We start from the raw sequence: 24,828 nt of genomic DNA, 5'->3' as shown, positions 1-24,828 counted from the left end.
CAAATTTCAAATTCATAAGCTTACTTCAAGAAAGGGTTATGATATGAGATACATGGAAATCCTAAATCAATCCAGAATGAGAACAAGACAGTAACTTTCTTTGGCTTTTAATTTCTTCATTAATTTAAGAGCCAAGGAAATACGGGGTTTGTTCACTTGGTAGGGAAAAAAAAAAAAGGTACTTTAAAACTCTGATTTACCAAAAAATAAAAGCCCAGAGATTTGCAGACATAATAAAATTTATTTCAATTCCATGCATTACGGTAGCTACAAGTGTAGTCATATGAAACTGAAGGACAATAACTTCTTCTGTCCATACAATGTAGCCGTAAGTGAAATGAATGGGAGTTCCACAGTTACAAAGAAACAAACAAAACCAAAAAAAAATCAACAAAAAAAAATCTGTTTCAGTTTTGAGTTCTGTGAATTCAGATACAGTCACTAGACTGTAAATTTTTGGGGGAGGAGATGGGCTCACCACAATTGTACAACTGAAAATGTTTAGTTTAAGACATTCTGAAGAAGCTCTGAGATACCTTTTAATACTTGCTACTAATATTCTGGAAAATGAAAAAAACAGTTAGCCTTCATCCTAATTGTTAGAATCAGGATAGCAATTGTAGACAGTCCACTTTCAAAGTGCAGCTAAATAAGGTTTTATTATGCAGCTCCTTCAAGTTGTACTGAGAGTAAGCTTTATGTTGAGCCAGTTTTTGAAGAACTTCACTGGTCCTTATAAGCTTACATTGCTTTTTGATATGCAAAAATTTACAGACTGTGCTTGATTCTGACCCTCCCATATTTCAGTATGTGCAAACTCTTAGGGATTTAAATAGTCTTTCTCCCTCTCAGTCCAGACTGATCTTTAAAACAGCCAGGATTATCCAGCCCTGTAAATTAAAGACAGGGTGAACTGAGTAACTTATATAAACTGGCACTTTTTCATTGGCCCAGTTCTCCCACAAAATGTAGCTCTTATAAATACTAATAGGCACTATTGCCACAGATTCTTATTTTCGCAATTTCACTGATTTACTGGTTGTTAGCATTTTCTGCAGTTAAGAATTTAACAACGCTGAATTTTTATAAAGACACAATATGTAGTTTTAGCCTTCAAAATTGACTTACTGTGTCTAGTAATGATGTTAAGTCAACCTAAGTTTGCTGAAGATATTAACAAATGTAAAGCTAATGAAGGTGCCACATTTGCATGAATGTTTTTCATTTTAAGAATGCCTTCAACAAAGGGAAGGGGGCAAAACTAATTCTTTTAATACAAACTTGGCTGAGTGCCTAATTGCCTCGTTTAAAACTGTGTGTGTGGGGAGGCTGAGGAGTTTAGAAAAATCCAGATAACCAAATATCGAGGTTACTGGAAAGTTAAAAAGCTAATGCAACTGTGTTACATCTGGATAAAAAACATTATTCAAAAGCAATTCAAATACCGAAAAAGATTTCAAATTGAATAGTTTATTAACATGGTAGTCATCTTTGTAACATGTGCACACACACTCGCACACTCTGAATGATCTGCCTGGAAAAAAAAAAAAAGGTCTTCATATATATGTTGGGGGAAATTAAACATTAAAAATCCGTTAGATTTTCATAATTATAGGCAATTATGTCCACATCACTTACAAAGCTATTGCCGAATCTTTCCAAGGAAGCAGAATTTGGGAGAAAAAAAATTTGGGGGGGGGAATTCAACAGTGGCATAGCAGAGCTCTCAATATGAGAAAGCTGACATAATGTGGACCTTTGCTGTGAAATTTGTCTTTGCAAAATATGGGGAGAAGTTTATCAATGGGCAGAAAATAAGAAGGCGGTGTGAAGTAGGCTTTTGCAGAGTCGATTTTCCTCACAGTATTGTGCGGGGGTCATTGAGAAAAATGCTTAGTCCTTCTCTGGAACCAGTTTCAGAACTTTTCCAATTGCAATGGTCTTACCTAAACCAAGGAGACAAACACTACAGTTACATATATTGCGAAAAAGCGTAAATCTCTAAGAACATGAAAGCTTTCCCCACACATACAGGCTCTCCAGAATACTAGAAATAACACGGAATAAATTACTGTATTGTAAGATGAAAGCACAGCAAAAACTTAGAGAAACTGTGATTTTCACAGGAAAGAATACAGTATGAGTTGTGGGAAGTGTACTCTATGTTCATTTAAGGAGTGCAAAGCAGAATCATTCTGCCAGACTTGTTTAATGCTTTTAAAGGTAACAAACTCCCTTATCTTTTCTGCATTTAAGGTTCCAGGGTGCGTTAGGAAAACAGTGCTGCTAATTTTTCAGGTTCAACCATTTGTTTTACAATGCACATTATTCCTCTAAAATAAAACACATTTCTTGTTACCAGCAGGAACTCCGCACAAAAATTTACTTATGTTTGCTTTCCATTGTTATACAGATACACTAAGTTCAACTAGATGCCAGCATTTTAATACTTCATTGCCATGCATGATCTATTTGAAATAACTGTATTTTTGTAGCAGTTAATTGTTGATCAAGCACTCTTACCCTCATCTCTTAAGGTAAAGCGACCCATCTGAGGGAAATCTTTGAATGTCTCAAGGCAGATAGTTCCTGCTGTCCTTAAACGGGCAATGCATACTTGATCTTGTTTCACAAAGCGTGGCCGTGTCTTACTTTTTTCTCCTGTTTTTTTGTCCACCAAGCAGATTAAGGCCTGTAAAAGAAGGGAAAAAAAGATGGAAATGTTGTCTTAGAGAGGAACTTCTGAGACTTACTGCATAAAGATAATCCATCATTACCTACTGCACTTTTCAGAAGGCTTATGCTAACAGTTGCAGACATTTTTGGTTGTGTTACAGTACTGACCAAAGATTCCAATCGAGGCTGGAGCTTTGTTATATTAGTCACTCCAAAGAACTCTTCACCCCAAGTGCATTGTCTGTATTCACATCACAACAGAGCTTACTGATATTTTAAGGACACTTACTGTTATCTCAACTTCTTCAATACAGGTGTGGATGTGCAGCACAGCATTATAACCTGGACAGATAATGGATTTGTGCTCAATTATCACTATCTGTAAAACAATTAAAAATAAGTTCATTTTTCCTCATTTTAGTATAAAACAGCATAAAATAACTGAATACAGAACTATATTAAAATGCATATTTCAACAATACACAAACAACATATTTGTTAAAGAGATGACCAAATTATTTCTAATATGAAAGAATGAAACATTGGCATACCAAGGTCTTTCTTTTAAGATTAGAGGTGACCAAAACTTAATTGAGAAGTTCCGTTCAAAATGGATGACATTTTCAAAAGTCAGACTGATGATGTTGGAATAGGAATGTAATTGTCAATTTAGAGATTCGATAGCAAATGAGAAATCTCAACTGAAACCTAGAACTACTGAAAATCGGATTTGGTGAAACACAGGCAAAATATTTCAATGCAGTTTCCCCACTTACACGGTAACCAAATGTTAATTATTCTACCTGGGCGTCAAACGTGCGTCCAGAATGACACAGGTTGTTGGAATCACAGAGAATAAATCCTGGAAGGATCTCTTCCTCTTCAATTCCCTTCAGTCTGATCTTTAGATTTTCACCTGGGGCTACTGAATCAGTTTCTACATCATCAGAAAGGATCCCAAGAACTTCCACATTGTGCTGAAAGCAAAAATGCAGTTTTCAATTATTGAATATTTCAGCTGGGTAAAAAAAAAATAAAATCACTGATATGACAGGATTTTAAAGAAACCCAAAGTCTAAATCCATTATATTTAGTTCTCCAAGCTTCAGAAAATGTAAAATAGTTGAATGACTAATGTTTTAAACAGCATATTTATTCAAATAGACTTTAATTCATATAACTCAATATGTTCAATGGAAAGCAAATTTCAAAGACATCTGCTATGTCTCAAAGTGAAGTTAGTTTAAAACTTATGAAGTGATGAGAGAGACAGACATATTATTGACTAATTCTATAACAGTTTGGTTAAAAGCATTTAGTTTCTCAATTTCTCCCAAATAATATGTCAAGCAGTGTTATTAAGAGCTATTGTCTGTTACAGTTTACTGTTTGTATCCTTTTAACTTTTTTTCTTATTTCCATCTGGCAAAAACTTAAAAAAAAAAAAACTTAAAAAAAAAAAGAACAAAAAAAAGTTTTGAACATTACTAACCCACAGCAAAAGAAGTCTGCATTTGTACAGAAGGCATACAAAGTAATACACAGTTCAAACGAACTATGATGTGTAGCCCAGCAATTCAGTTTACTGAGGATACATAACTTGAGTTCCAAATTCTAAGGAAGTCAATGAGACACAAACACATACTTGGGTACATTGCTCATATGAGATGAGTGCTTACTTCTGCTCAATTAAACAATAGGAAGTTTTCTGATTTAAAGTAATTAATATATTTAAAAACCAAGCTGTTTTCAGAGCAGAATTGTTCTAGATGTCTAATCCATACCTTGTTTGGCATCATCACAAGCTGTTGTCCTTTGCAAATAGAACCTGATTCCAGCTTTCCAAGGACCACAGTGCCCATATCCTTCAATGAAAAGAAATTACATAAAAATTACAAACTTTTTTCTAAAGAGTCTGTCTCTTTAAAATATCATACTTAATTCTAAGTATGATTACCTAACCCTATGAAGTTATATACCACTGCAATATTTAATATTTTGGAAGCTATTTTCATGAAAGATTACCAGTTTTGAGTCTCATATAACATCAAATGAATTACATCCCTTCCCCGCCACTATTCCACTGTTGGAAATGCAGACATATCAAAGAAAACGGATACGCTCTAACAATATGTTAAATAGTGCATTTACTGCTTCCTGAAAATAGTACATTTATATTTTCAATACTATTATTTTAAATCATACCTTATATTTATCCACAATTGGCAGCCTGATTGGTCCATCAGCTGAACGGTTGAAGTTTGGCAAATTATCCAGGTAGGGAATAAATGGTAGTCCACTAAAAGCAGAAGGCATTTGTTTCAGTTACATGAGCACCCATCTATTTAAAAATTGCTCAGAATGGATAAATGCAGTTTCACAAAGATTTTCATTCTGTCATCATTAAGTACCAAGACCTCTTAGACATCTATATCTATCATAAAAGTCCACCATTAACATTACCCTAAATAACATGTTAACACCTAGGAAGCACATATAGTTTTAAAGTTACAGTCCCAGGCATATTTCACATACATTCATTATCCCCTTGAGAATCTTGCTGGATTTACTTAATTTGTTTTGGATATGCAAAACCATTAGCTAGTTCCAAATAAGATTTTTTTGTTAATACATTTTAGCTGTCATGAACAATATTGGAAAATATGAAACCCAGTGGGAGACATGACTTGCCACTAACAAGAATCCATTTTCAATCAAACTGTTCATATCAAACAATTACTCATCCTAGCAACAGGTCCAATGCAGCATCACTGGAAAATTCACATGATGGTATTGCATTCCATTTCACAAAGCCAAAAATTAATAAATACTGCTAATATTTTAAAGAGTCTGCTAACTTTAATCTTCTGCAGTTAGCAAATGGTTTTATTTGGTTGATTACATAGCTCTGTGTCCTTGTTGCTGTGATCCCATTTCCTTAAGCACTTCAGCCAGGAATTCCTGAACGCAGCTACAATACGCCATTCTATACTTCTTCCTAACTTCACTGTAGCATTTTGCTTTTATTGAAACATAACTAATATAAAAGTAATTGAATTTACAATACATACATATACCAAGGGCAGAATTCTGACTGTTCTTTAAGGTTTGCTCCAGTCAGTCCTGAGCAGGGCATGAAATGAATATCTTTTTTGGGATTGAAGCCAACTTTCTTCAAAAACGGCACCAGTTTCTCTTTACATTCCTCATATCTATTAAAACGACAAGCACATTAAGATAAACTGAAATTATCCAACATGACATAATATTATGCTTAAAAACAACAACAAAATCAGACTTGTTTAATTTTTGTGAGTTAAGTTATTCTGTAAGTAGCAAAACTAATAGAATTTGGTGGCCTGTTTTCATCTTCTCCCCAATCTTCCAGCACAACTTGGTATTGCTTACTTCCCTCATTCCTCTGCTCCATAAAGTACCACCAGTTCTCTCCCAAATACCCCAATTACTAGGCTGGGTAAGCAACAACACATGCTGCATCTGCTTTTAAGCTAGAGATACAGGCGAAGGTAGCAAGACAGACCAAGCAGACAGCTACTAAGGTCATTCTGTGGGCTTTCACCCTAGCAATAGTTTTCTTTCTTCCAATCTTCTGTATCGTTTTGTAAAAACTTACTGCTATTTTTATCTATTACAGTTCTTCCTCTCAGTTTCTGATGAATTTAATAATGTTAAAAATTGAGGAAGGTTGGGGCAGGACCAAGACAGCACAATTGGCCACGCCTTATCCTCCTAGCAAACCAGGCTGATGCTGTAAGTTTGCATAATCCCTCATAGCTTTCCTCAAGAACTTTCATGATTCTTGATAGCACAGCAAGTTCTCTGACAACTCTTCTTATCATACTGTAGAAGGAAAAACTGTATCCCATCACTACACAAGTATCTCTAGGAAAGGACCAAATTATGCTTTTTAGCATCTAGCTTGAAGGGACAAGAAGATGTGACAGAAGCCTTACAAAGACCTAAGTTCTGACACTTAAGAAAATTAAAGCTCTTTTGTAACATTTGAGCATTAAAGCAGAAAAGAAGAACTCAATCCTTACTATTACAGTTATTTAAGGATTACATATTGTCTTTCTAGTTATTTTTACCTGGCCCATAACACTGCAAGATTCCCTTCCTCCCTCCTTCTCAGACTGCAGTCGTGAAATACTTAATATATTATTTGCTTATTCAGTTCAGCTTATCGTAAAAGAACAACTCCACCTTGTATGCATCTACCCTGTGTTATTTGAACAGGATAATGCTGTTCTCACCAAACCTAAGATATGAGCTTTGCAGAAACGTGGCCAAACAATCAAGAATCTGGCAAACTGAACTACTGAAAGCAGAGTCACTTCCTTTCAGATTCAGTATAAAGCCTCTAAGTTTCCAGCAAAGTGGGATACAAAATTACTTTGGTTAGGAATCATTTCAGTATCTTTCACTTTTTTTTTTTTTTTTTTTTAAATCAAACTCACCTTTCATTACTCCAGTTTACAGTTGGATCATCCATTTTATTAATAAGAACTATTAAATGTTTTACACCTGCTGTTTTTGCTAGCATGGCATGTTCTCTTGTTTGTCCACCTTTCTCAAATCCAGTTTCAAACTCTCCTTTTCTTGCAGAAATAACCTAATTAAAAACATACATTTTAATAAAAGTTCTACAATTTTCTCAGCAGAAAAACAGACAATGGGTAATATCACCTTAATCAAAAATAACTTTTGGTAGTCAAAATTGGTAAAAGCTTTTAAAATACACTGGTATAACCTCAGTATTATCCATTAGTTTCTGCTGGGACATAAAAAACACATGAAAACCGTGGACAATTTTATGAAGCTGTTTAGTTATCCCAAAAAAGACTCAACTTACGATTTTTAATTTTTGGCCACTATGACCAATGAAATGAGTAAACCAACAAAAATCAAAAGACTAATTCCACAATAAATAAATAAATATCTGATTTGTCCTTACCAGCACTGCAAGATCAGCTTGAGAAGCCCCACCAATCATATTTGGAACAAAGCTCTTATGCCCAGGAGCATCTAGAATAGTGAAGTGTTTCTTCTCAGTTTCAAAATAGGCACGACCCACTTCTACTGTTTTACCTTTGTCTCGTTCTTCTTGGTTTGTGTCTAAAGCCCACGAAAGGTACCTACAAAAAAAATGACGAAATATTGCTTTATATTAATTTTTACTAAAATTAAGTATGAAAATCCGGTTATCGTAACATCTTTTTTCCACTCAACACTTTTAACCACATTAGCACTGCCAAACTAAAGCTTGTCCAACACCAATAGTCACTTTTATTGAATATCTAGTAAGCCATATTGCCTAGTGCTAGCTGTCCTTCACATAGACTTGTGCAATTCTGAACAACAGTTTTCAATTCCTAACTTCTCCAGGTATGATCTCACCTCAAATACTAAAGTATTAACCTTTGCCTCAGTTTGAAAGGCAGTTCTGGATCAAATAAAAAAAAAAAATCCTTTTTCTCAACACAATTAACGCAAAAATTAGCTCTGATTTGCATATTCTTATTGCCTCAAACATAAACAGAAGTTGATGATGAAATAGACAGTATTCATCCTATATTCATACCCATCCTATATCCTTTATTCATCTTATCTTTGATCATATCAATGCTTGTTCCTTCCTAATTATATTTTATCCCACTGACAGACAACCAAGTTAGACTTAAAGTTAGGCAGATGAAATGAAACTAAAAGGTTCCAAAAGCGAAATCAGCTTTCCAGAAACTGAGGGCAAAAGAAGCAGGATGCTATATGGGCTGTATAAAAACACACACACACAAATAAAAGAAAAACACAAACAAAGCCCCCAAATCTATACATGGGAGTAGCATCTTCTTACCCAGAGTAAACTTAACAACTCTGGACCTTGTATCTTCGTTTTTATATGAATAAATACTACTGCCAAAACCGTTCACTTGCTCTCATCTTGCATCTGCCCTACTGACTGATTTGATCTCTGTCTTCAGATACCTCTCTGCTGTTTACAGGTAAAAGACAGATACAATAATCCCAAAGGCTGCCTGAGAAAAGCTTCTGCCTTGTACTCCTTCTACCAGATAACTAGGCACTTTCTAAAAATAAAAAAAAATAAAAGAACAGCAAAACCTGTTGCAATGTGAATTGTGAATCACACTGTTTTCATATAGACCTGGTTAAAGAAGTAGTGGAGGAAAACAAGTGATTCCTCCCCCCACAAACCAAATCAATTCCAGCAATAATAAAGTTCCACGGGGACAGAGATTAAAAAACAGTTTGTTTTCATCACAGCACAAAGTAAAAAGCAGACTATTATCTTAGTAAGTTTCATACCATGTTTCTCTGTTTTTTTCTTTAGCTTCTCTTTCGTATTTTTCAAGTGTTCTTTTATCAACCATTCCTGTCAAATACCTAAGAAAAAAAAAGCAATTTTACATAAACAAAAATGTAATTAAGTAGTTACGCAATTCATACAGATTATTTTGGAAAAAAAATAAAAAAATCGAACAGTCTGATGTGAACAGCAGTGGAATTTCTCTGTAGAAATCCGCACAATTATCAGTAAAAAGTATGACACTATTTCTTTAGCTGAGATCTTTTTTTTAGCCTCTGTAAAACATTCTGCAGTGGCAAGTTTTGAAAAGGAAATATGTCTGCTATGTACATGTCAGAGAAATCCAATCTTTCAAAATTTGAGTAAAAATTGAGATAAGAATTTTTAAAATAAATATAAATGAAATATTTCTAAAATGTAAAGGAAAATATTTTTGTTTTCACTCCTTACATAGAAGAAGTAACCTGATATTTTAAGAGATATCTTTCAATTATCAAAACAGGTACGTGAGGAGTATACAGTTTTATAACATTACAACTTTCAGATTTTTCACTCAGGTATTTTTACCTGATCTTCTAATAACAGTAATCTGCATAGTTTACAAGGAAAATTTACAACAGTAAATAAAGGTTTACTGACAATTTGGTTACCCTCTTTCCCCCTCCTTACAACAAAGGGATCTTCTGCAAAAATGAAAAACAGAAAGATTCCTACAGAGAACTTTAGGAACCTAACACACTGGTAGGAGTGTTAAGAACTGACATCTCCTTGTACACAGAGAACATACATCAGATAACAAAATGCTAATTTGCTGTAGTATGAGCAACAAGGTTAAATGTAGCATGACAGTTCCGACATTCCAGTTTGGTCAAAAACAAAACAGAATGAAAATGCCAAGACAAAGACCTCCCACTTTTCCTGAGAATATTATTTTAAATCATAGCAATAGTTTGCATCAGCAGGATAGCATTTATTTCTTCATGTACTACATTCCATTTCTTGTTTTTGACAAACTATAAGATTGAACTGCATTTATTTGCTTTTGTCTCATAAGAGTATTGCAACCTCTAGATGCTGTTTGTAAAACAGACTTAAAAGGTTAACTTTTTATTTTCATATTTTAAAATCCAGTCAAGCTTGACGATGTTAACACTAGGGAATAAGCATTTTCTTTGTAAATTCTCACAAAAAGGACAAAGTTTAACAAATGATACAAAGCAATTTCAACTGCATTTAAAAGTACAAAGAAAAACAGAGTTATGCTCTAAAAAAGCAAGTTTTAAAATTTAATAATGCATGCTTTTGCAGTTGTTTCCATTAAGTGAAACTTCTGATCTTAAATCTGCTGGAATTTAAAAAAAATCCAAAGAGAATAAGCAACTACACTAAATAGACAATGATATTTTATCATAAAAATATTAATCTATGATGATCAAATACAGAAAGAAAATATTTTATGTAATATATATTAACCCACAAAACAGATCAATCTCTTAAATATTTTTAGTTTCCTTACATTATTTGTCCTCCAATGGTTGACTTGCCAGCATCTAAAAAAAACAAGGAAATAGTTAAATCATTCACAATTTAAAATAAAATCCTAAGAAAAAGGAAAGTAATTAAGATCAATGTCATCTGATTTGTTTCCAAAGATGCCTTTCCTAATTCTACTTTTTTGAAGTATCTCTCAGCTTCCCTTGTTTCCACAAGAGTTCACTGTCAATTCAATTACTGAATTTTGAAAATCATGTTTTTGATACATATCAACTTGGCATCATCTGTAATCAAAGAACACCCAACAAGCTGTGATCCAGCAAAAGCATGGGTTAAACATGTGCAAAAGCCCTTTCCCCACTCCCTTTCTCCCTTGTTACCAACTCCTATAGGCTACTCTTCAATATTGGGATGTATCTCTGCCCACTGCCTCTTTATTTTGTGTGACTTAGTTCTGAGCTTACCCAGCTAAGTTACAATGCTTTTAAAGTAATAAGTCTATACATGTGAAAAATCTAGAGCTCATGATTCAGTCACTCCTAAATACATTTGACATCACTTAAGATTCTTCTGGAATTTGTTGAAACTACTCAGCTGGGATGCTGTACTACAAATTCTTACGTATTAGCCCTATATTAAGTTGTTCCATTGTTTAGAGATCTGTAATTTTTAATCTTCTGAACATTATTTTCTGATTTAGTAATTACTAACAATAAGAGCTTTCTGAAATTATTTAAAGCAGAAAAGAAGCATTGTTTTCTGATTCTGTCCTTTGGAACGCTAACACAGATACATAACTTTGGCATTTAAAAGAGCAGGTACTTGAGGAATCATGAACACAGATGCTGTTGTGTCCATGAAAACCCAAGCAGTACCTTGTCACTCTATCCCTGAAAGATCTGCTTTAAATTATTTATTTTTTCCAAAGTAGCTTCATTAAGATGAATGCTCCTACTACCCTCAAGACAGGATGAATATATGCATTACTAGAAAAAGCAGGATTCATTTCTAATCCTTTCACCTCGTACACAATGCAAAGATTCAGTTACCTCCCATTCACTTACAACTTACCTACATGACCAATGAATACTACATTTACGTGCTCTTTTTTAGGAGCACCTGGTGGCGCTACAACAGATTTAGGTTTTGGTATTTCCTCCTCTTCTTCCATCATTTCCTGAGCGCTTTCTTCAGAAGGCCCTGAATCCACTGATGGACCACCTCCTAGTTCCGCTTCACTTGTTTCTTCTTTGTGGTCCCATGACTCTTCTGGGGACATTTCTGTCTCTCCATTTTCCACTAAAAATTAACCAATTAGATATATTCAAATAGAACAAGAAACTAAAAGCAGTGACTACTGAGAAAAGCTTCCACCCCTCAAAATGAAATGACAAGATTTCAATTATTCAGTCTGTTAATGTATTTTTCTGTTAAGAAAAAAGGCAACTGCTTGTTTCTGAAATGGTTATTTCTTGGAGCTTTCAAACTTTTTTTTGCATGCTGACATCAGAAAACTGATTCACAGAACTGAAGAGACTTCTGTTTTAATAAAGTAAAAACTTAATGGGAAAAACACATCTGAAGATCAACACAGTCTATCATGTTGGTCTGAATCTGTAGACAGCCATGTTTAGAAAGAAAAAGGGAGAAAGAATGGTTTAAGTTCTCCCATAAGCCATACAAAGAGAATGATACAATTTCCATGTTCTGATTATTCATACTACTATTTTATGTTAGTTGCCATTTCACATGTTAGTGAGACTATTTTGCAATATAAAATGACTTTTGAATGAAGAGCTGATGCTTTTTTCACTGTTCAAAGTAATCTAAATGCGTCTGTCAATGCACACTAGTGGTCAATTATCTCTTTGCTAATCCAAATATAAAGACACAATGAAAAACAGTAAAGACCAAAATACAATGGCTCAATAAGGTATTCTTCAATTTTGTTTACAATGATTCAGCAAAAGCACAGTAATTGTTATTTTGTAGCCCTATTATAGTGAAATTGAACAACTCTCATCTTACCAACAGATTCTGAAATTTCCATGTTAGCAGCAGCATTTGAACCTAGGGAAAAAAAAAAAGGAATCACAAACTACATCTATTTACCAAGACAGCATCAAGAACACAGAGTAATAGAGTAAATTAATAAAAGGATAGTTCAGGTGATTGGGCACTTTCCTATGCTATTTAATATAGACATTCAGATTTTTAAATTTTGCTTCATGCAAGCTTTATGGCCTTCAATAAACCAGTTGGTCCTTGTGTGCTTTGCTTGATTTGGTATAACACTGTAAATAACCACTGATAACCACACTGCCTTACAACAGCAGCATGGTGACAAAGAATGAATATTAGAAAAGGATCGCACACATTTTTAAAAAGGAGATGCTTTGCAATAATTTTGTTAAAGTTTATTTAATGGAGCTACACTGCATGTTGTCAGAGCATGAGAACAATTACCTTCACAAGAGGCTGTCTGCTCCTCCGGAGAAGCTTCTACGGGTGCACCTGCAAAGAAAAAAGTTCAATTTTTAAAATATACTGTTGTAACCAATTTCTACACTTAGACAGCAAAGACCATTCTTCCAACTTTATTGCCAAGTGTATTTAACAACCAAACCCCAGCAGTACTAAATATAGTTTCCAAGCACAAGTACTTCTAAAGAACACTGCTTAAAAAATTTGAAAGTAAAACATCAATTCTGAACAGTTCCATCCCCAACTCCCCAAAAAAAAAAAAAAAAAAAAAAGGATACACTTATCAAGTTCTAAAGGAAGTAATTTTTCTGCACATAGTATTGTTCCACCCCACACTTTGGGGGCACACTTGCTATTTTAAGTGTTAGTATCTAACTGATGTTTAGAAACATGGAAAACCAGTTTCACTGAAACAATGTGTTTGCCGCATCACAGCTGTATGGTAACGTTCTCCTAGCTTCACCTTCTAGTTGTGCCTACAATGCTACTGGGACTCAAATTTCACATTCTTCATAGCTTGTTTCAATGTTTTTAAGTTCTTAAAATCTTCTCTAGTTATTAGGGTCAAGAGATAATTCATTCATATACCTAGTGAGTTTGCCAGTCCTCTTAAACACTGTAATATAGCCATGGTACTCAGAGAGCAATCTCACCAGTTGTGTGTATCAAGGCCACAAGTAGGTTATTTGGATAGATCAACCTCCTTAAGCACTCAACGATGCCATTAAACTATATGCTGAGGTATAACTAATTACTAAACCTACTAAGTATGGTATGTTCCACTTAACAATTATACCACTTCAAGTTTAGGGACGTTGTTCCACACAATCAAGAGGCATTCTGAAATTATCCCTAAAATCTTAACCTTTTTATTTTTACTGTGGTATAAAGTACACTTCAAAGTTCTTTGAAACAAGTTCATCTCCTTATTTTTTTTTCACCTAACATATTCATACCCTCTATGTAACTGTACTGCCAGCTCTCCTTCAGCCCCACTATAAAAATACAGACCTTAAAGCATTACTTGCTCTATATGCATAATGGGACCTACAGAATAAAAAAAAAAAAAATCCCTCAAAGGAACAAAAACATGTAGAGAAGGACCTGATTCTAAGCCTCTTTACTTTAGCATTGTTTGTGTATTTGCTGCAGACTTCTATAAACTGGAGCAGCGCTGGAAAACCTGGAAGAGGTCCAGATGACAAAGCTTGCAGGCAGGGTGAATGTGGGTCAGAGCATAACACCCAGTGACCAGCAGCCGCAGAAAGGGCACAGCAACACAGACAAAACTGTTCAGAACAAGTTTCCCTACACTCCTGTATCATATCATACATGATCCTCATGCCAGGGTCCCAATATCGCAGGAATAAAGCTTTAAAAGAATGATTTCATAGAGTAAGGAAAAACATACGGGTAGAATACCTTGAGAGTCCTTGCAAGAAATATTACTCTCATTTGAGAGCTGGAAGAGACCCAAATCATCCCACTTGAGCGTGGTAAGCAGGTGGCACAGAATCTAGGCATGAACCAAAGGCCTGTTTTGCAACGCTTCAGAAGACTGTTGGCTATTTCACACGTACTGTGGTTGGCCTGCAGAGCTTTCATTACAGCGCCATTTCAGCAAGCTCAGGATTTCACTCCTGAAGTCTCTCCATAGTGAAAAACTTCTTACATGACAGTACTTACACGCTTGCCTCAAAACAGAAGCTCTACAAGTAGCTGAAGAGTTGCTTTAACTTTTAAAATACAGCAATCAACCAACATTCATAAAAATTTTGGTTCTGATTTTCTGGTATGTAATCCAACAGGCATACAGACTAGAGAAGGAAAGAAAAGTTCCTTCACAAATAACAGATGAAATAACAAATTGTTAACCTAAGAAGTATGGAAACAGAGTTCATTCTCTCAAAGAGCAGCACTCCTGAAAGCATGCCCATCTGTTAAATTTTATACAAATCTAGGCATGCTAGAAAGAAATCAATAATATAGTTTGTGTATGGATGCCAAACAGTACTAATGCCACACAGAAACAAGGGGCAAGAGACATTCAGCTATTTCCACAGTCACTGATTAAATTCTGGTCACTTTGATACACAAAGTGGGAGACACATTTTGCAAGAGGACTTCTGTATATGAAATACACTGAAATATGCACTGTTCCTTCAAAGTAGGAAAGGAATACAAACCACTCTCTTAAAGAGTGCATTGTAGAGAAACCAAGTAAAACAGAAATACTCTTAATTTCAAGAAGAACAGGCATTAAGTGATAGAAAGAAATCCCTTTTAGGAATTGCTTACTTCTGTTCAATGACTTCAGGTTAAGGCAGGTTATTCTGCGCACTGGTGCATTGCAAACAAATAGACGAGAGAAGTCTGGGCTTTGAAGAGTCAGATTTATCATTTGCTCTGTGTGGAAATGAGCAAATCCCCTGCAGCACGCCTGAAGACAAGCACCCCAAAAGGATGCAGTTCTACTGCTGCTTAAACTGCTGGGTTGCCACGTTGTGCTTTTTTTTCTGTCCCTTCTGTTGTCAGCCCTGGTGCACAGACAACCAATGAAGTTCCACAGACAGAGCTGGTCTGACCAAAAACTGAACTAGCACAAAACTCTTTCAACCAAAAAACAGATCAGCTCTCTAAAGCAATTTATTAGCTGGTAGATAAGTGCTCCCGGTGCCATGACAGAGGTGACAGAACAGCACTCTCAATAATTCAAGGAAAAACACCTTAAGTTCTGAAGCAGCCTAGGGAATCTGTGGATCACAAAAAGACAATTTTAAATCTAGTTTAGATAGGCTTGCTACCTAGGACTCAGTACTGCATTATGACATGAAAAGAGGTCCAAACTCCATGCTGTCTCTGCAGCAAAACATCTGGACAAACCCAGTGAACTGAAGTAACCTTGCTCATTTTCCCCATGAGGTAAATGTCATTGTAACAAAACGCCTTTAAAGGCAAGGCAAACTGAGATAGGTTCTAAATTGCCCTTGTAACTTATCCTATTCTCTCCACTATACTCAAGCAGACATGCAAAGTTTTAAATTCGGTGTTTTCTGGAAGTCAGCAAAGTAAGCTCAACATTTCAAGTTGAGCTTGACAACTCTAGATCCTCATCTGCAAGCGCTCTTCAGACAGGATTCTTGTCACATGAGTGGGATTCAAAATGCAGCTTGCATGAAATACGGTTTTAAAGTCAGAACATGCCTTAAATGATGTCAAATTGTAGTTAAGTAATCTTTCAAATTCTTGGCTTTACATATGGCTAACAACAATTAGATTTTATATAGCATCCTTCATACTCCATCTCTCCTCAAACTGTAAGTCAGGAACTGCTTTTGCATTTCTGACTCGCTGCATTACAGGAGGCAAGCACTTTATCTTCAGTTCTCTTGAACATCAGAGCCCTAGGACATTTTTGTTTTAAATCAATGCTGAAGGTAAAAGTGGATACATATGTTACATTAATCTACTGCTAGACCATTAAACAAGGACTTGATGTAATTCATAATCTCATCTGAAAAGGTAAAACTTTTTAAAACACAATTCTCTGAAGGAGTATGCATGGTCCCAATGAGTCCAGAAGTGCACTGTTTTTAAAGCAGGATGACTGGTCTCTTAACTCAGTTGATGTTCCCCCCAAATAGTGCAGGAACATACCTTGACTATTTAATTCATTCTGTGTTCTACTATAGCTGATGCATTTGTTGTGTATCGCATCCAGTTTTGTACTTGCATGTGTTTTGGTTGTACAATAACCAAGACTGCACAAGTAGAACCAATTAAAAGTTAAAGTATGTTTTTCACCCTGAAAATATTGTTTTAAACTAGTATATAAGCCAGGAACATAACAACATCAGTAGTTTAGCAATTTCAACAGAAAACTGCTTTAGAATTAAATTTATATTAGAATGGAACAAGATTTTCAAGTATGGGCCAGGTATAGCTGGTATGCTGAGGACCAATATCAGAAGTGTTGTTCCAGAGACAGGGTAAGACCTGCCGAGACCCCTCCACTTCATCACAAAGCACTGCATACTGGAGCAAACACAGGGTCACAGCTGGCCAGCTGTGGAAAGAAAATACAGAAAAAGAAGTAGCTAACTACAAATGGCATGCAATCAGACGTTCTGCCTCCCGCTAGCCAGAGTGCACAGTGTTACTTGCTGGTCTGGAAGAATGTGTGGCACAACAGGGTCGAGGTTTAGTGATGGGACTTGATAGGTCAGGCTGATGGTTGGCCTCAATCTTGAAGGTCTTTTCCAACCTAGATGAATCCGCAGCTCAGGTACAGTCTTACAGCCAAATTCAAGTGCCAAGCAGTAACAACAGCTCCAGCTACACCTGAACTGGAGCATTTCCCAGACGCACAAAATAAGCAGATAGCTATCTCCACATAAGCACATCCTATTCAGTGGGAACTCCCCAGAAGCAGCTACCTGAAGCCACAGTGCAAATGCCTTCATAGAGTCAGTTATCATGGCTTGAAGAGAGGCCGCAGTTTGTCTCTCTGCCTAACACAACTCGGCTCCCAGGCTGCTCTGCTGCAGGAGAGATAAGAACCTCAGCAGTGCTGGTACCTGACAAGTGAGGTTGAAAATGGGGCTAGCAAAATGGTTTGTACAACAGAGCATAAAGGGAAAGGATAAACAACAACAAGAAAAAAAAAGGGGACAAATTCAGTTTGAAACAAGTCTCATCTGCAAAACTTAAGATGGTCTGGACAGCAAGTGTGTTGTTGCTGCTCAAACACAGGCAAAAAGTTCCTTCAGAGGAATTCCTAGAAGGCTAGGGAGTAAAGAAATGCCTTACACCCACCTTAGGATTTCCACCACCTTCTCTTACTTGTGGTTTGAATATCTGAGTTCAGTGTATATTTACAAAATAGTCATTGTCTCAAAAATTTTAATGAATTACGTAACATGTGTTTGTCCCTAACCTTCTCCCTTTTTTCTCTAAAAAGAAAGTATAAAGTAAAATCACACCGAAGTAGAAAATTAAAGGTCTAAGTCAACCCACAGAGCAGAAGAATCAATAAAAGATTCTCAGTGGACAAAAAACAAAAGAACATTCTAAGCACAAATAAATGCTAGAGCTAAACAAAATATTTTATACTCAATATTTTAAAATACACAGAAAGAAAAGGTTTTCAGGAGTTCACTGTGAGCAGTAAAGGCAGTTGTTTTGAAAGCTAACTTATATCTAAAATTATTTTCTCCTCTTCTCTGCCCTGTTTCATAGCCTAAGACCCAGCTTAACCAGGGGACAAAAAGTATGCCCAGTTTTTACAATGAACTGATATAAAAGCAGTTTTAAGAGTTTTAACATGACTTCATAATATTAATTAAAAATATTAGCACTTGCTTTGCATTCATATGATTTTACTACATTCTGACTTAGCAAAAGACCCACCTTTTTCCTTCCTCAGTGAGGACACACCTTACGTTTATCTTATCTAAAGACAACATGCTTCTTCATAACTGAGTCTAAGAAAGCTTATGGGGATTTTCAGGGTTTTTCAGGGAAAACCTTTTCCTTACAGCCAAGTATCTGTGCTTAATTGACAGTTTGATTTTTCAGGCAGATAGTCAAGAAATCAAGCTCTGTATTAAGCCATTTAAGGATTCCACTCTTTCATGACTATATCTCAAAAGCCTGTAGAAACAGAATAAAAAATAAAAAACAAGTATATCCCACAGATTTTTAGAAAGTTAAACCCAGGGTCTTAACATTTACACAGAGAGTTCCGCATCATGTGTAACTTGCCCCAGGCTGTTTTAGAGAATGCATTTTCAATATTCCATCACCTGTCCCGAACGAACTTTTGTACTGAAATTTGATCAGCTTCACTTTCACATAAACCTCTTCAAAGCAGCCAAATTTCACTGATCAAATTTTGACTGGTTTATTCCTTCATAATAGAACAAAACCATCTTTCTATTTTGGCTTCAATCATCTGCGTCTCTTGCTTCTGTGTGTCTCATCACAACACTGGAAAAAAAGCCCCAAATTCAGTAAGTGAAATTGTAAAATGAAACTGCTACTAGAATCCAAGAATTACCCCCAAATTATTTGTGTTCATTTCAATAGAGCAGCCAAGTCCCACGGTCAGCAGCCTGCACATAGGCTCCAGGACAGTTCATCTAATCCACAGTCTGCTCCTAGTGGTCTGCCTTTTATTGGAGTCAGGCAGAGGCCACAAGCCTGATGAATTATTCTAACAGGAACAACACAGCGCTGGCTACCTGCCTGGGGGCAGTTCAGACATGGACAAACACCATCAGTGCAACGCGCTGGCACCTTGACTGCACTGTATGTATACACTGTGTCTGGTAATCGAGCGAGCCTGTGCCAAGACACAGCCTTTCTCCATGCTGGCCAGGGTACAGGAGGCGACGCAGCCCATCCGTCTGGAGAGGCTGATACACAGACCACTGATCTGCATAGTCAAGTGGTGATGCAAATCAAGACTTGCTTTTGATAATGACAGGAATTTACACCATACATTGGCATTCACAATACCGCATTAATTTGCTTTCATGTAAGCAGTTCAAGTTTACAATTATGATCTATGAACAGTGGCATTATCAGCTCTGTATTTCTGAGTAAATCATCAGCATGTGGCTACTCAAATGCTGGTATGAGTAAACTACATAAACTTGCATTCCTTTATATGCTAGCTTCTTGTACAGGGACCTACCAATTTTTTGCAAAGACTTTCTTTGCAGGTTCATATGCAAAGTGAAGTCTGGCGAAGAAGAGTCTTAAAACAGAGAACGAGGCAGAGCAAGAGATGACCATTTTGGGGGGAAAACGTGATGACACCATCCTACTCTGGAAATTATAGGCTTCAGAACGGAAACAGAAGATACTAGAGGTCCTTTCCTTGCTTCTGGTTGTGAAAAAAAAAAAAAAAAAAAGAAACAGTGGAAGTTCCAGCTAGCTACAAGGTCAAAATAAAGGCTAGGGAAAACCAAAAAGATAGATGCTATATCCACTTATTGAAAGCAATTGAAGAGTGAGGATGTCCAGCTGCTTGAACATAACTATTTCCAAAGTGCCTGCTGCAGGCCAGTGAGGATATTTAGGGAGTGAAACAATCTAAAAGGCATCGAATCTTAAACAAGATGTCTGCTTTACTCAAGACTGTATGGTCAAGTTGCCCAAACTAGTCATTGCTGAATGCACTCAGAAGTTTGCTTCATGTGGCCAATACACATACTAAAAGAAACAACAGCGCTAATGCCACCAAAAGGCTAAACATTATCTTTCCTTACTCCAGCTGCCATGTGTCACGTACATTTTGTTCACGTTACTGTTCTATTACTGACACTTTTTTCTTACCACAAGCACTGCATACTTAAAAACACTGAACAATTCAGGTTGAAAGGGACCCCGGGAAGTCACCTAGTTCACTCTCCTGGTTCAAAGGAAATCAACAGAGAATAGTTAAAAATGACTTCAAAAAAGGAGAAAACCTAACATAAAACAAAGCCCATACAAGGGAGCTGTGATCAATTCTACCAAAAATCCTGTGAGCGTTCAAGAACTATGACAAAAATGTAACCACAAAAATGCAAGTTGATGCTGCGTTTTCAGAGATTTTTCACTTGGATAAGCTTTGTTTGGATCTCAGGTATGAGAAAACAGAAGCCTTATTAATCCTAGTAAGAAAAAAATATATTGTAACTATTCCCTGGTGTCTGGAAGTAGAAACAAACAAAAATGCAATTGTATCTTATACAGACTTACAAAATTAATAAAGCATAATAAGAGTAAGTCATAGGTGCTACAGAACAGTGAAGCTGCAAGATGCAGTTGTGATCAGGAACGTTTAGAGGCACTAAGACAATCTACTGCCATTTTATTGACTATCACACCTTGGCTTAATTTAGTTGAGTTTGCTAGTCCAGCAACTGCTATCTAAAATAAGCTTTCCTAGAAGCACAACTTGTCCATGATGTACTTGACATGACTCACTGGAACGTACTCCGGTACAGGGATGTCTGTTGCAGACAGAAAATCCAGAAGCCTCTATTTCACATTTCTGATGGAACCCAGAGGTTCTAAGCAAATGAGTTAGACTTTGACACAATTTGATAAACACAGGTCCTCACAAAGTACAACACTTGGAATAGATTTTTTTGAGCTGTTCCTTAGGTTCAGAAATTTAAACAACGTGCTCTTTTCGCATGTAATCAAACGGTAATTTAATTCCAAACTAGTTCTGAAACATCTGCAAGCAAAAATTACATTAGGGGTAAACATTGGTCAGGTATTCTCCCTAACACACGATTTGCAATCAAACAAAAAGCACACACAGGACATAACTTTTAAAGTAAACTACTTGGAACACAAATCTCAGGAGTCTCACAGTTTTAGGAAGTTTGCATCTCGTTCTCTGACTGGTTTCTGTGAACATTATTTCAGTGCTCTAGCCATAATTTACAGAATTCTTACAAGTATCAAGTTATTGCGCCTAAGAAGAAACACTATTACATACTACCACCAGACAACTGAGATCAGAATTTTTCTACATCCATTGCTGCCACTGCACATCTATCTTGACCTCCAGCATCCTTTGAATTACTGAGAAATTATGGCCCAAACAAAATTTCAGCAAGAAAGAAAGTTTTAAGGAGAAAAGCATTACTAAAACTTAAGTTTAGGCCACTTAAGTCCTTTAGCTGACAACTAGCTTTTTAGAGTCCTCATAAGAATCAAGATTTATTTCGGTTCTTGCTAATACAAAACAGGTATTTCTACAGACCTCAAAACAGATGGTAAATAGAAGTATTTTTTTCTCACAAGGTAATACAGGATGCGTGCCATGAAACACATAATTGCCTACAGGAGCAATAGCAAACTGGGTTGCTGAAAAGTCACCTATTCAGCACCATTGTCTGGTCACGTGCTGTTCTGACTTATTTCCAGAGCAAGCTCCACCCAGCTCTCCTAGCCAGGAAAGTAGTTGTCACCTTATATGAATATCTGCCAGGACAAGACTGTCAATTATTCTTTAAGCAAGTACATCGGAGCTGGAAAAGTGCATAAAAAAGACAGAATTCCAGTGAAGAAAAAATGGATGGGGGGACACCTGCAGATTTGTGTCTGCTTAACCCTATGGACACCCAAATCAATTATAGAAACTTCAACTTATAAAACTTAAAGAATTCTAAACCTTAAAGAAGATACAGAGGCAAGCCAAATTCAAATCAGGTAGATCATAGCAGTATAAAGGAAATATGCTCAGCAACTAAGATGAAGAAGAAAAGCTATTCCTGATCACTCCAGATGACCAACAAGCTTTCAGTAAAGTTGTCTTCAACCTCTGGAAAGGCAGTAGCTTATCATGAACCTGGCAAGTAGCAAAAGAGTGAAGAAAAGGAAAGCCTGAAGAAATAAATACAAGTAGGTGAGGGAAAGTAACTTAACTCTTAAATTAGGAAGCCTTAGAAGAAATCTTACAGAAGTAGCCAGGAAGGATAATCAATTATTCTAACATTCAAAACTCCAAGAAAGTTTTCAGTCACAATATTGATTACAAAGTGAAAAACAAACTTTGACGCATGTTGTAATAATGGCTGAAAAACACACCAGAATTAATTTTAGAAATGATTTAAAAGGTGTATTGTATGTTCAGTGCAGCCTCAAGCTATCTGCTTTACCTTCACACCAGTAAACCTTAGCATACACAGTTATTCTAAGCAGGATCCAGTCGTTGGTCCATGGCTTCTGGAAAACATATTTTCATGCACTTATACATTGCCTACCTACAGAGCACACAGGCTACATTTTCAGATTAGAAAACAGAGTGCTGCAGAGAACACAGAATCCTAACATTTACTCTAACAAATAAAGGGGTTAATATTCTGTTCTGCAAATTTTAAAGCATCACATATGAAAATTACAGATTTCAGTTGTTAACATCAGATGACTAGATCCTAGAGAGTGCAAGACTAATTCATATATTAAATCAGTATGCAATAAATAATAAGCCACAATTAACAGGAAATCATAACAAACACGATGTAACAAGTAGTAGCTTTAGTGAAATTAAATTACTAGAATCAATATCTTAAGTATGAGTTTGTTTTACAATGTACCAATAGAGATAGAGAAAAATATAAATTAAAAAAATAGTAGAGCATTAAACTACCATACTTAACCAGGTCCCAAACTCCTTAGATGTAATGTGACATTAAAACCCTGCCACAACGCTAGCTATCATGTCTGATGTTTGGGAGGAAGTGCAGTCTGGAGCTGGAAATTAGAAAGTAGCTCTCTTTTAATTTCCCATATGCAAAGTAAATGTAGCATTAACACCGTTTGCATACACAAGGATCCTTTGAAATTAAAAGCAGGGCAAATTTCAGGGCCTTCCATTGACTGAGGCCAGCCGGACAAACCTCCCTCCCCTACTAATCTTTTATCAGCATAATATTAGAAAACAAGTTAACTACTCGGTGCAATCTTCAGGAAGGCATTGAAGACAGGTCTGAAGCAGGCAGCAGCTGCCATTTTCCCCACTAACATTTCGTCTATCACCCCCCAAAACCTCCGGGAACTTCCCGAGCTGCTTCAGCAGCAGCTCCGTGCGCCTCCGCCGGCTCGGGAAGGGCCCCCCCGGAGGGCAGGGAGCAGCCGGACCCAGGGGGCCCCTCCCGCTGCGGGGCAGCGCCCCGAGACCCCCCCAAACCCCCGCGATGGCCCCGCTGCGTGGCGCCCCTGCCCCAACCCCCTCAGCTCCCCCCTTAGCGCACCCCCGGCTCCCCTCAGCCCCCCCCTTTGCCCCCCTCAGCACCTCCAGGGGCTCCCGTAGCTCCCCCAGGACCCCCCCTCAGCTCCACCCCCCGATCCCCTTCAGCTCCCCCCTTTACCCCCTAAATCCCCCCCTTACCTCTCTCAGCTCCCTCCCGACCCCCTCTCAGTACCTCCCCTTATCCCCCTCACCCCCCCCCAGGACTCCCCGCAGCTCCCCTCCTTACCTCCCTCACCCCCCAGGACTCCCCCCTCAGCCCCCCCCGGACCCCCATCAGCCCCCCCTCACCCCTCCCCGCCTCCCCCCGCCCCTCCCTCCCGTCTCCCCCCCCCCCCCCCCCGGCCCCCTCCCGCCGCGGCGCCCGGCCCCGCTCACCGTGGGGCGGCGGCGGCAGGCCGGGCGGGGGCGAGGGCGGCGGCAGGCCGGGCGCCGGCCCCCCCCTGAGGAAGGCCGGCACGAACTCGGCGGCGTGGACGTTGGGCACGAAGGGCTTGGCGTTGACGTTCAGCTGCCGGCTGAAGGCCGCCCCCAGCAGCTCCTGCTGGGCCTCGGCCTCCCCGCCCGCCGGGGCGGCCCCCGGGCCGGCTGCGCTGCCCGGCTCGATGTCCGCCTGCTCCCAGCAGTCGGGAGCCGAGTCGCTGCTGCTGCCGCTGCCGTTCGCCTCCATTTTGTGTCTGCCCCACAAGGCTCCGCGGCCCCGAAGCGTCTCCCAGCGGCCGGGGGGAAGGGGGAAGCCGGCGGCGGCACCGACTCAGCACTCGCTCCGCCGATTCCGCGTGTACTCCGCCGCCCCGACGCGCAGCGCGGTGTGGCCTGCCGGAGCTCCCGTACCCCTCCCCGCGGCCTCGCCTGCCGCCATTTTGGTAGTTTTTAGCTCGCCCGGGCCTCGGCCCGCCGCGCGGCGAAGGCGAGGCGCGGGAACTACAACACCCATGGTGACTCGCGCGAGCTGCTCCCGGCCCGCCTCCCCGGAAGAGATGGGAGATGTAGTTGCCTGCGTTTTCTACGCGCTAGGAAACTACGCTTCCCGTCAGCCTTTATGCCGCCCTTGCGTTTCTCCAGGCTCCGC

General features: G+C 38.1%; 1 protein-coding gene across 2 annotated transcripts; it reads right to left on the bottom strand.

The window, feature by feature from the left end:
- Positions 1-1,450: 1,450 nt before the first annotated feature.
- On the bottom strand, positions 1,451-24,567 carry GSPT1 (G1 to S phase transition 1; the record flags this gene model as incomplete). 2 transcript variants are annotated; one of them, XM_084296138.1, is made up of 15 exons in its annotated part: positions 1,451-1,946; positions 2,524-2,692; positions 2,966-3,055; positions 3,480-3,653; positions 4,461-4,541; positions 4,882-4,975; positions 5,748-5,888; positions 7,155-7,309; positions 7,652-7,832; positions 9,022-9,099; positions 10,539-10,572; positions 11,588-11,815; positions 12,545-12,586; positions 12,983-13,030; positions 24,135-24,567. In XM_084296138.1, the coding sequence occupies 15 exons, from the start codon at positions 24,424-24,426 to the stop codon at positions 1,894-1,896; spliced, it is 1,860 nt and encodes a 619-aa protein (XP_084152264.1). In that variant the 3' UTR covers positions 1,451-1,893. The 2 variants fall into 2 exon arrangements, with proteins under 2 accessions (XP_084152264.1, XP_084152265.1); XM_084296139.1 differs by lacking the exon at positions 24,135-24,567 and adding an exon at positions 23,461-23,533.
- Positions 24,568-24,828: the final 261 nt, after the last annotated feature.

Source organism: Netta rufina, assembly GCF_964035555.1.
Source record: "Netta rufina genome assembly, chromosome: 15".
NCBI lineage: Eukaryota > Metazoa > Chordata > Aves > Anseriformes > Anatidae > Netta > Netta rufina.
This window is presented reverse-complemented; position numbering and strand designations above follow the sequence as displayed.